At 41.3% G+C, this 12,871-nt stretch overlaps 1 protein-coding gene across 1 annotated transcript in view; it reads left to right on the top strand.

Moving 5' to 3' along the window:
• The first annotated feature begins 8,952 nt into the window (after positions 1 to 8,952).
• Positions 8,953 to 12,871, top strand: part of LOC306821143 (protein kinase C-binding protein NELL1-like) — a 225,987-nt gene continuing 222,068 nt past the window's right edge. The window contains exons 1-2 of the mRNA XM_079339382.1: positions 8,953 to 9,107; positions 9,605 to 9,733. Coding sequence (XP_079195508.1) covers positions 9,059 to 9,107; positions 9,605 to 9,733 — 178 coding nt within the window. The 5' untranslated portion in view covers positions 8,953 to 9,058. The remainder of the gene's footprint in view (positions 9,108 to 9,604; positions 9,734 to 12,871) is intronic.

Genomic DNA, 12,871 nt, shown 5'->3' with positions numbered 1-12,871 from the left:
CCGACTTGCTAATAACCTTTTGAGAATGTACAATGGGGTACAACAGAGCTAGACTGTGAAGCGCTGTCCATTTTGAGATAGCATCAATAGTCATGTCAGTTAAACAGAGAGAGAGAGAGAGCGATAGACTGACCTCCCACAGAGAAGTCAAACCTGCCTGGACTCTGCTGGATGTTTTTATTTTTTTACATTTTTAAGTCATACTGTACTCTCTTGTATTATCATGCTGACAAATCCATCAAGAGCAATACAATTAAAAGAAAACATAATTCAGTGAATAGTGAGCCATTAGTTAGTTATAGATAAAATCCTGTTTCAACACCTTTAGCGCATCCTGAGTATTTTTAATGTATTAAACTGCATTCAGCTTGTGGCTTAAATAGAGAATAAAGTGCTGTTCTTCTTCTCTTGCTACATTGTGAGCTCCAACCCGACCACACGGGGGTAATGATACTGCTATGGGAAGTCAAGTGTAAGGCTGGAAATGAATCTGGTAAAGAAAGTAATGAGCAAGCGACCCACGTCAACATCCAATTACTGACATTCTCTTAATTAAATGAGCACCAAACACACAAGTTCTATTATGTGTTATACTTCTTTTCTCACCTCAAAACCCGCCTAAGTGTTGGAGGGAGGGGTTGAGCGCTCATAGTCCTCGGGGGTGTTCATACGAGCCGATGAGCGTTATTTCAGAATACAGCACCCTGCTGTCTCTTAATAGCTAATTTGCATCCATGGAAATGAAATGTCTGCGCTCTGTATTTACTGTAGGGCACTCCTCCATTTGTTCTCTAATAACTCCAACCACAAGAATACCATCAAGACTCAATCAGCCTTAATAGCACAGCTCAATGGCCAATAATCAAAATGCCATTTCTGTGAATTGCATGTTGTAGCAAAGTGTTAGAGAAGTATTTAAACATTCGAAGGAGATACTATCGAGCCTTTCATTTATAGTGTTTCACATCAAAGCATCAATTTAGAGAGAGGGCCTTTGCTTAAAAAAAAAAAAAAAGATCTTAGCATAATATTACGATACGAGACGACATAATGAGACGATTCAATGGGCCATGATGCCAGAGATGACACATTTCACAAGCGCAATCCTCTTTATCATCTTCAACACACGCATTAGCTCAAATGTGTGAAGAAGATTCCTCATGTTACAGATTTCATTATGAGAAACTGATAAAGTGAGCAAATTTAGGAAGCAATGTAATGGATCAAAGCGGTGTTATGCAGTTAATGGTTTATTAATGCTTTGTGCTCTGCTTCCATTTTACGAGTATTTAACATTTCAAAGGTTTTTTTTTTGTCCTCCTAGTTTTCAACTTTAATGCCTTGTTTTACATTTTTCAAAAATCACTCCTCATAAACTGCCTTCCATTTGTGTCTTTTATTTCCAGAGGAAGTTTTATGGACTCAGAGGACTACATAGAACGGGGTGCCAAACCTTTTTTGAACCAAGATCTACTTTTAAAGTTGCCAGTCTACCAGTCCACATAGGGAGCCATAGCCATTACCACCAACCTACAAACAAATTTAAAAACGCACACAACAAATCGAAAATACACCAATAAATTCAAAGGCACACTGCTTATATTAAATGTGTTTCTCTCTCTAAATTAATGTAGTTTCTGCAACACACAACTTTTATCTGCTCAATTTATCCCCACATGCACACATACACAACGACTACGCCTCACGTTTTAAAAAAGTTCTACTTGATAATCTGTTATTTAAAGGAGTTCAGAACAGCTTCAGCAGCCAGCAGCCGTACATTAACATCATTAAAACGAAGCATGAGATGCTTCAGTTTTGATTGGAGCAAGTTGCATTTACTGGAGAGGTGTATGGACAGTGGACCTTATCGCTCTCTCTTTCTCTGAAGCTGATGTGATTCCACACTCTTAGCTTAGTTTTAGTTCTCCGTGGGAGTCTAAAAGGAATTTGTTTTTTTCAACAGGATTTCGCTCGTCACGCTCTGTTCCCTGTGTGCCTGCCCTCACACGTGTTCTCTCTCTCCCCTGTCTCTCTCTCGCACGCACAGTCATTTTATGAATAAATTGCATTTCACAGCGACTAAACATCTTGCTATTGACTGAGAATCAGTACGCAGTATAATTGTTGTTGCACCCCTGGTATAGATTTAAGTGACAGATCTGATTCTGGTGTGACAGCTAATACTGTACTTTTTTATGCATTGATATAGGATACCTACAAACAGTTTAAGGCTGTATGGGCATTTATAACAATAGAGCTTGATTCTCCTTTCAAACTTTCTGACTTACCCATCCTGCCTGTTGGACTCAGCAGCAAGGCTGATGTTAATCTTTTAAAAAATGGTTTCAAACAGTAAACACCAATATTGAGGTAACAGTTTCATATTTAGAATGGCTTAGTGTTTTCCTAAACAGCGAGTTGTTTATAGCATTGTTTTTCTCAAAAATGATGTGTAATGTGCATTTGTCAGCGACAGGATATTGTTGTTGTCTTATAGCTGTTTGTTGCAGGCTTTTTGATTCTTCTTGTATTAGAAAGCTTTCGTCTACAGTTGGAGAGATGTTACGTCGGAGATGCAGCGTGAGGTTGTCATTCCAATCACACTGCAGCTGCCTCCTGCAAGAGAAACGCCGCCGCTTTCTTTCGAGCCAACGTGTTTACCTCGGCACGAAGAAAGTTGATAGCGAAAACTGGGTCATGCTTGGGATAAGTGCTGCTATATTTGTCAAAAGGAATCAAAGCAACAAACTTGCAGGGACAATTCATGCCCATCAAGTCCTGAGCGGGGAATTTTCTGTGTGACCTGGTAATTGCCTTTTGGCCACAGTTTTTTTTTTGAGGACAATACATCGGTCTGCAGCTGTGGTGCACATTTAATCCATAGCGTATTCTACTTTCCCAGCAGGTCAGAATGAAAGGTGGACAAAAAGGCTCCATCTCACCATTTCATCCTGTACAACTGACTGAAGGGAACCAATTTTTTAAATTGTGGTGTAGAAAATACACGCAGGTGCAGAAATGATCTTTTGTGCAACATTCGCAGCTCAATTGCTTTCCTATTAAAAAGCATCCACCACACTCTGACACTGGTATAGCCGTCTATTCTATTTTTCCCCTTTAAAGTTCCTCTGAGGAACACATTAATCATGTTCCTGGAGGAGTGACAGTCAACCAGACTCTAACTGTGGCTGACAAAATAAAGTTAAAGCATTGATTCCCCTGAGATCCATTAAGGTATCCCCCCTGGAGCGGCCCATGGCTTTACAAGCTTCTGATAGAGCAGCCTTATGACCCGCAGCTTCCTCCCCCTCCACTTGACCTGTAAAAGCCAGGCTGGACCAAAACTCTGCAGAGCAGCTGAATGGAACAACACACACTGTTTACTGAAGCTTCACCTTGACCCTGCTGTTTTAACCACAGAGGGAGAGCACACAGAGGATATAGCCCTCAGTCTGTACAGAAAGGCACACCTCAACTATGATCCAATGTGTAAGCCAGATCAGTGTGGCCTGTCATTGTCAACACTGGCCTTTAATTAAAAAAAGAAAAAACATGAAGCTACAGGTTCAAGATTAAGTTATGAACAAGTACAAACTTGTGTGTTCACAGGTTTGCATTTGTCAACTAACTTTAACTAAAGTTCCAAATAAGAAGTCAGCTTTTTTTTTCGTTCACAAGGAAATCAAAACCACTCTCCTAAATCAAAGTTCTATATAAGTATAACATAAGTTTACCCAGCCATTGCACACAAATGTAACTTTTGTGCTCCTTAAAGTGTATTTTTTTTTGTTTGTTCTACACAAATGTACACATATACAAAACGAAAATACAAAGCTATACAAGTGTTTTTGTAACTGGCCTATTGAAAACCATATATGCAATAGATGTGCAAAAGATACACAGCTTCACAAGGCTCAGGTGAGAACATAAAACAGCACACTTATAAATTCATACCAACAGTTAACAAATCTGTGAGTGGTTAATAAATGTGTTCACACCATTTGTTAATCTGTATGCATGGATTTCCAATCCCTGCCCACAGATTTGCAGTCATATCCATGTGGTAATTTTATTAAAACCGTACCCACTGTTTGCAAAATTAGTTTCAGTTTACGAATCAAAGCACACAGTTTAGGAAACTGTGCCCACAGAGTTTAAATCTGTATGCACAGATTTGGATACCATGAGAAAGGATTGTGACATTTTTTTCTTCTTCTTATGGCTCAATAATCATATAATATTGTTGTACAAGAATGAAAAAAATAAATAGGGTTTTATTCAACATGTAAAGAGTTTTAGTACATTACTGGACTTATTTCCACATCACAACAATACATCTAAATAGAGGAAATAACTCATGACACCAGAAGGAAACACAGAGTGTTACATTTTGAAGTTTTTGTTCACTACTGGCGGAAACTTCCTCCTGTGCTTCTTTTCCTTCTGTTTTTCTTTCCAGGCAGGTCCAGCTCAATTACTTTGACCATTGTATGTCTTAGTCTGGCTAATGATGCAGTACAGCTGTTGTCACTGATATATCTTTGCTTTATTTTCTCAGCAGAAGAATTCCAATTGTGATTGATTAAGTTATAAAACTTCAGTCAGCCATGCCTTGCAGTATAGGTGATTCATTAAAACTTCACTTCTATCAGATGAAGGTTGTTATGTTCAATGGCAGGGTTTAACAAAGAGGTGGCACACATGATGCCAAGTCCACCAGACTGCTGAAAATTACACATTGGGGCATAATGGTGGTGAGCACTTTAACGCTGTGATTAATGGGTAATGATAGGCTTTCAGCAGACGCAGCAGGACACTTCTGCATTGCACTCTTCACTGGGCTGTAACGTTCCAGCCTTAATTCAAAAACCACTGCCTTAGTTTCAAAAGTCTAAAAACTGTACATCTCTGGATTCTGCTATTCATTTGTTGGAAGCAGAGACAGTCAGAATATGAGATCTGGAGGCTTTTTGAACAGTCTGAGCTGCTGTAGTCAAACCTCTAACATTTACACTTCCCGTTTCAGCTGCTGAATGATATATTTCTAGACCCCGTTCCTACTCAAGTTAGTGTCATGGTGCAGAGTCTGTGACACAACATGAGGTCAGAGTGAATAATTCAAGATTCCACTGTGTTGTTACTACAGACTTAGAGAACACAGTCTCACTCACAGGGAGTTTTAAAGAAGGTGACTCGTGACGTGTTGGTTGTGAACGCGCTGGATCGATGTGCTGAGTATTTTCAGTAGACAAGAGAACTGACTCCAGTTTGAGTGCTTTCTTTTTTTTTTTTTTTTGCACTTTTTTGTAATATTTTAACACTACAGAAAAAAGGGACTCATCCTTTAAAATCACGTCAGTCTGGGAGTTATACACTATTAACAATTAATAATTTCAGTCAAAACAATGCACAGACATCAGTCATAGAATATGTGTGGGTTGTGCAAATGCTTCATAGGGTTCTATATGATTTAATTTGTTCTTACCTTTTTTTATTTTATCTCTTATGCTGTGTTTTTTTTAAAGATTTTGTGCAATAAGGATAATGTGCAATATAAAGTATGTTGTCTCGTATGTGCAGATGTGTTTTCTATTGCTTTTATTTCGAGTGGAAGCAGCTTAAGATTTGAGTACAAGACAAATTTCCCCTGAAATTGATGATGAAGTGTATTGCATCACATTGCATGTTATTTATTAAAGCTCAAAGTGGTACCAAATGAAGAGCCGTTTGAGAGCTGATCTGGATCACTTAATCGAGCCAGCGTTCTCATCATTAATGCTGACTCTACTTTAACTTCGGTGCAATCTAGTAACAGGCAAAGAGGTGGTGCTGAGGCATCCTGTCAGTCAACTTTGCTTTGAGCTTTAATGCAAATTTACAAGTATCTCTTAGGCACAATGAAATCAAAAGGAGCCAGTCGACTGTGGGTACTAATGAAGAAACACTTCAAATGGAACGTAGCATAAAATAGCCTATAGGTGTAAATATATATAGGTGTTGCAGGTGAATCTGCCTGTTTCTGCAGCGCCCACTCTCTGTGTTCTGACAATTTCTTCATGTCCACTGTGTTCCCAAAAGTACATTTGTTTCCCGTATACCCAACAACCTACTCCTGAACTGACATACACAACTTTTTAACAAAATCATCCAGCAATAAAAGTTTTACCTTTGCTTAAATTGAAAATCTAACCTCCAAAAAGATAAACGTGTCAGCCTATATATATGGAGCACGGCACATTGCTGCTCTTCATTCCTGGAAATAACCAAATACATCAGGTATGATTACCTACATGTTGTTGAATACAAAACATAGTGCAGATGAATATAATGGAACAAAAAGAGAGCCATCATGTAAAAATGGAAACACTGCTGCATGGCATTTATCAAATCAGTGAGTGAGCACTGTCTCGCCTCCTGTTGGTTTAATGTGACTCCTGTTCTGCTCAGACAAAATACTAAACTTTGCCCCCCATCTCTCCGTCAGGCAGCTCAGACCCGCAGCGAATGAGCTTTCCGAGTGCTGTTTGCGATGGCACCTCTGTTTGTGTGCAATTGGGTGTCTCGCTCGCCCGTTCCCTGTCCCCTGTATGCACCTTTCTGATGACCTCACCGTGTGGGACTGCGGAGCAGGGACGGCGAGGCATTGTAATGTGTTGACAGGCGCAGATTGAAAAGCAGCAAGGCCGGGCAGCCATCTGGAGAATGGCACTAAATTATAGAGATAATGCTGTCCACATACATATCCCTGTCAGTCTTTCTGTCTCTGCTTCGCTCTGTCTGTGTTTTTCTTGCTGTTTGTTCGCTTCAGGTTTGGCACAGCCCTGATGCAGACTGTTTGTGTCAACAAATCAGAGCGTCTGTAGCACTGTGAGCACTGATTTGTTGATTTGCAGGTGATCATATCAAGGTTTGAGCCAGGCTTAAATTGCACGGAAAGTGAGTGTTTTAGATGTCGAGATGACACACAGATGGGTGAGTTCATGCTGAACATCGGATGGATGGATGCACACTGAAACACGCTGGGCTGCTTCTGACACGTTCTCATACATAAACAAAGGCATTCTTTTTGAAGTTTCCCGAAGGTGAGTTTTCTCATCAACAGGACAACAACAAAGTCGGACCCAACAACACCAACATCTCACTACTTCTGCCTTTGCTTCTAAGGAAAAGATGCTCTTCTATCTTTTTTTTTTTTTTATATATAGGCTTCACAGGTGGAACAGGAGCACAACCTGTGGATATTTGTGGAGGGATGTCAGAGTGGGGCGGCTGCACTCTGCTACACAGGGAGCGGGGTTCGATGCCATGCTCAATGACACCTCGGCAGTACTCGGGAAGTGCACTGGCTCCTCTCCAGATTATGGTCTACATCTGGACCTGAACCAGCGACCCTCCTGTCCCTTACCCAAAGTTCATACTGAGCTTCTGCCGCCCCATAACCCAATCTTACAATTTGTCTCTGGTACGTCAGTTTCGATTTTGTATGAGCTTACTGGCTGCATAAGTTAAACCTTTTTCTTTTGCGGGGATTTGGCAGAACATGTTCTCCTTTCACAACATGATGTTTTGAATAGCGGACTGACATTTATTCCCACTATTGACAACAACAAAAATCACAAGTTGCTTGATATCTTTTTCTGAACCTTTTATGATAAAGACACAAACCAAAACCAATGACACTTCATTTAAAAACAAACACTTTCACAGGATAAAAGTTAACTTACCCATCAACATTAAAAACAACTTAAAATTAAAGTGAAATTGTTAACTAAATGTCAAAACAAAATAAAATAGCAACTAATACATAATCCCAAACTACGTCTGGGAAGAAAAGTCAGTGTTAAGTGGAGAACTGACAAAGAAGAAAGATGCTTGGTTAATTGCTTCTTAATATTTTTTAAAAGCCTAAAATACCCAAATTATGTTGCCTGTAAACCTCTTTGGCTGTCCAAAACAATTAAAATCTGCATCCCTCACTTCCTTTTCTCATCACTGATCTGCAACCTGTAATTACATTTAATGTGTTTTTTCCCCCTTCAAGACTTTTCTCTTCTGGATCAGCAGCTGTACGTTTACTAAGGGCTGCCCATTGTTCAGAGTCTCATTTGTGAGGAGGGAATGGGGACCTGGATCCCAAAGCAGACGTGACACCATCTCAAGAGAAGAACACACTCACACACTATGTAACTGCCACAGGTCCCTGAAGGCACCGCTGCTCCCTCTGCTCACCCGTTTGTTTTGATGCAGGTAACCCAGACAACCTGACATTGTACACAAATTAGAAGCAGGCAGAGAGAGGGTATGATTAATGGTTCTCAATAAGGACAGGCCCCAGAGGAAAGAGGACTGGGGCAGCAGTGCTTATAAATCCCGGAGATTCTCTGAGGCACGGAGGAGGAGAGGTCGATGCAGGAGCTGCAGGATGTGATGGGGGATATTTTATGAAGCGAAGAGGAGATGCGGGACTCCTTTTGTGTCTGCGCTGTGATACAAAACACTCATAAAGAGCAAACACTTTACTCTGCACGGATCACTATCTTCACACAGTTAATAAAATGTGTTCCTCTTTGTGATCTGCAGTGTTGTTAATTTGTCCCGAGAGACGGGAATTTCTTTGAAAAGAGTGAGCAGCCTATCTATCCATTACACAGAATTCCCATATCCTCCACTCACAGGCTTTCGTTTGAAAGCCTTTTTCTCACCTCAGAAATTGGTTGTTTCTGATGTCTGCATGGGGGGAGTTTTGCAGCTTGATGATTAAGAATATTCTCATATGGCATGTCTGCATGGCAGTTGATTGATTTCCTGCATAAACACACTCGCCTTTCACTGAAATGTCATCCGGTGACTAATCAGGCTCATTCAAACAGCACAGACGTTAAACTAGACGTTAGTTTGTGTGCGAGGGAACCCCTGCTCCTGTGTTGTGGACCGTTCCTCCGCTCCTCCACATTCAGCCGAGGTGAGAGCAGCGCACAGTGCTAGACAGACCCAGAGTGTGGACACGAAGCGGAGCGCACGACTGAGGACTGTATACAGCGCAACTTCAACACAAATGGATATTTACGTGGCTTTGTTTTCCTTTTTCTTTTTTTCCAAACCAGGTGAGTACAAGCTTTGTGCCACTGTTTGGTCAGGATGAGAAATGTAGTTACGACTGACGCGCTTCTTAACGGTTTTTACGCTCATATTGCTTCTTGCGCGGAACTCAAGCATGTTATATTGTTCTGGTACCGACTCGGCTACACCGTCTATTACCCCCCTAAACCACCTGCAGTTTAAAACAATAAGAAAGAATGAACGCAAGGTTAAGGACACGTTACCTTTTACCCTAACGCGCGCCCCCGTGGAGAACACAGGTGTGGGCTGCGGGCAGTAACGGTGAATTTGAGTGCGCATCGTTAGCGATCTTAAAACTGCCTGACTTTTTTGCTCAACCATCTATTTTCAGCACCCCCTCCCAAAAAACCCCTAAATCAAACAAAAATAAAACACACGTGGGAAGCCTTTTTTTTTTTTAATGAATTAGGGTTTTAGTTAAACCCCGTCAGGGTTAATCCTCTCAGTGCCACATCATCTAACCTGCATTTCTCTTGCGCAGCTTTGGCTTTCGGATCAGATCAAGACTACCAGATTGATATCATCAACGAACTTGACCTGGCAAATGCCACCTATGGAATTACCCAAGTGGCGGGGCTTCACAACAGCAGCAAAGCCTTCCTGTTCCGAGGTAAGGCACACACTCATCAGCCTTAAACAATGTCACTCCACATTACCCGGGCTGCTCAAGTTCACTGATGCCTTTTGTCTACTATGTCATGATGACTCCTCTCACGCGCATTCACACGCGCACTCCTTTGTTTCATTAGTTGGTGTGAGCAGAGCCACGCAGCGCCACACCTTTTGGCTTCACAGTATTAGCCGGGATGCTGAGACGGTGGCACCCCGGGGAGCCTCTTCTCTATAATTACTCCACATTAATTTGTCCCATGCAGGCAGCATATGCTCCTGCACACACAAGAGTGCTCTCTGTTTGTGTGAAGGAATTCTGCAACACTTCCAGTGTTTCCAAGGACATCCAGGGTTGTGTAATCCTACGATCTGTGGTTAATGTCCTCAGGTGTGTCAGAGTGTGAGTAATATGAAGGACACCCAACATGTGGCTGGGATGTTCACACCCTCAAGGAAGAACAAGTCAGAGCGATAAGCCCTTATGTCATATTGTCATAAGCCTGTTGAGAGTGTTTTCAGTTGTGTGATGAGTGTCAGATGATAACTCCACTTTGTGTCCTGAAAAAGGACAGAGATTAAAGCAGGGGCTGAATTGTTAGAGAACAGAAGAAAGAGAAGTACGAGACAGAAAGAGACTTTGCTTTATGAATACTAATTATCCCTTGACCGAGGAAAGCTGTATGACTCTTTTAAGACTCTTTTAAGTCGTGAAACCGACAACTATTTCTGTTGTCAGTTAATTAGCAGATTTTGTTTTTGCTCATTCACGGCTTCATTTCTTCGTCCATAAATGTCTCAGATGTAAGAAAAATGTTCATTACACACCCCGAAGCTCAAAGTGATGACTTCAGATGTGTTCTTCTCTCACACAGACTGAACAAAATCCAAAGCTTACATTGCAAACTCTTTATCTGTGAAGCTGTAAAAGGCAAATGATTGGATTACTAGTTTAGAAAAACACAGAAAACATTCATCCCATGTCAGAATCTTAAAATATGTTTTGTCTTCTGCAGAGATAATTTATGATTGGTTGCTCCTTCAATCAGTAAAGTATGAAGGTTTAAAGTTGATTTGGGTTAAATGTTGTTTTTATTTTCTCGATATTCAAAGAAAACTTCCATCAGAGAAATATTAAATTCTTCTAAAATGGTCTTAGTATTTGTCCCAGGATGGCTTAAGTCTTTCCCAGCCTGGATGAAAATGCAAAGCTGAGGAGAAACACTGAGCTGTTTTCTTTTACTGGCAAGGAAATATTCAAATTCGAGGATACTGGCACAAACACCAGCAGCCTGAATCACAAATAAGCAGCACTGGGTGTTTAGACTCATATCGGCAGAGTGGAGTTTTTTTCTTTTCTTAATTTGTGTGTGTGTGTGTGTGTGTGTGCATGTGGTCTTATTTTCTAGAGTGCTTGGCTCTGTGTGCCGCTGGCTCTGTATGAATGAATGCAGGGCAGCTCAGGCAACTCTGCTGAGGTGAAGCTGTCCAAGATTTGAGACTGGAGGCCATGAGGGATTCACAATCTTCCTTTTTTTTAATACTACACTTTTTATATATATACACACACACACACACACACACACACACACACACACACACACACACACACACACACACACACACACACACAACTGCACATACTGCTACTCCAATCCAAGCAGCTCTCCCTGAGGTTTCCAGGCTCCCAGGGTTGAGGTGCAGCAGCTAGATAGTGTAGGAAAGGTGAGGCTGGCCCAGCGGGGAGAACCGGACCTGTGAGTGTTGGAGCAGATGTTTGTGTTGTGACCCATTTAATGGGTCGCCCCGCCGCCGAGGCTGTCATAGCGATAGCTCTGCACCCTTGATGGCTCTCCAGAGAAACTGCTGTCAAAGTTGAAGCAACTCGCAGGTTCCCTTAAAAAAGTGTAGATGTCTGTGTTCTGAATCTGATAAGTGACAGTAACAAACAGTCTATGATTAGTCGTCTGGTACAAGCTGTGCAGGAGCCTCTGTGGCTGATTGGGTCAGTGATTATTCAGGATGATTTATGTATGGCGTACGCAATCATCCTGTGCCCTGAGCCTCGTATCATATTTCATCTGTTTGATTGCATAAATAGTGAAGGAACATATTGTAATGCTGGGGAAATTGCAGGGAAACAAGCGATAATGTGCTGATCCAATTAGTGTCAGTGGCACCGAGAGACAAGGAGAGCTCTGGCAGTGCGTTTGGCTGGACACTGGGACCAGTCTTCCCAGTTTCCTGCTCAGACATTGATGCACAAACAACAGATGGTTCGCATTAGAAAACAGATTTCAGCTTCTCTTTTCTTACATTTTCAGCAGTAGAATGCACCAGTGCACTGGATGAAAGACCGTTTAGAAGAGGCAGACAAGTGGAGCCTCGACTCAAAGGTCCTTATCTGGGTGTCATCCAACCTTGAAATAAAAGAGAAATGCTAATAATCCTCCGTCACGGAACAAATAGGAACACAACTTAGCTTCTTACTGGGATATATGCTTTTAATTATTCGTAGATTTATCTACATGATTCTTTACATTGTGAGGATTTCTGTGATGTAATGAATGGCGTTTGTTAGTCCAGGAATGGGGTGACCTAGTTTTCCTTCCACATTGAAACCCAGATTGTCCACCTCATTACTCAGACCCCCCCCCTTGTGTCCAAATGTTGATTTGGATTAAAAACTCTTCTAATAGCAATAATCAGTTTGTATTTTTGGTAACGTCCTGTGGGAACATGTTGGATGATGTGTTAGTGTGTCTCTGTGGTGCAGGATGAAATATCCTTTCAAACTAAAAATAAATGCTTGCTCCCTCATCCCTCATGACTTTCCTCATTTAATTACTAAAAAGGTCTACAGATAATTGAAATGCATAAAAGACATTCTCATTGAGTTGGAGCTGCAGGATGTATCTTTTCAGCATCAAAAGTATGATAGGAACATGAGCAATATTTAGATTGCAAGAAATGGATTTAAAAACATTTCTCACCACATTCAGGGAAATGTAATGCATGAGGAAAGTCCATCTGTAGTGATATCTGTAGTGCACCCCTTCTAAGGAGCATGTTGTTAACTGATAGCTGTGCATGCAGAATGTGAGTCTCACCTACCTGTGCGCATGAACGCCACGCTGCT

This window comes from Symphodus melops (genome assembly GCF_947650265.1).
Source record: "Symphodus melops genome assembly, chromosome: 3".
Taxonomy (NCBI): domain Eukaryota; kingdom Metazoa; phylum Chordata; class Actinopteri; order Labriformes; family Labridae; genus Symphodus; species Symphodus melops.
This window is presented reverse-complemented; position numbering and strand designations above follow the sequence as displayed.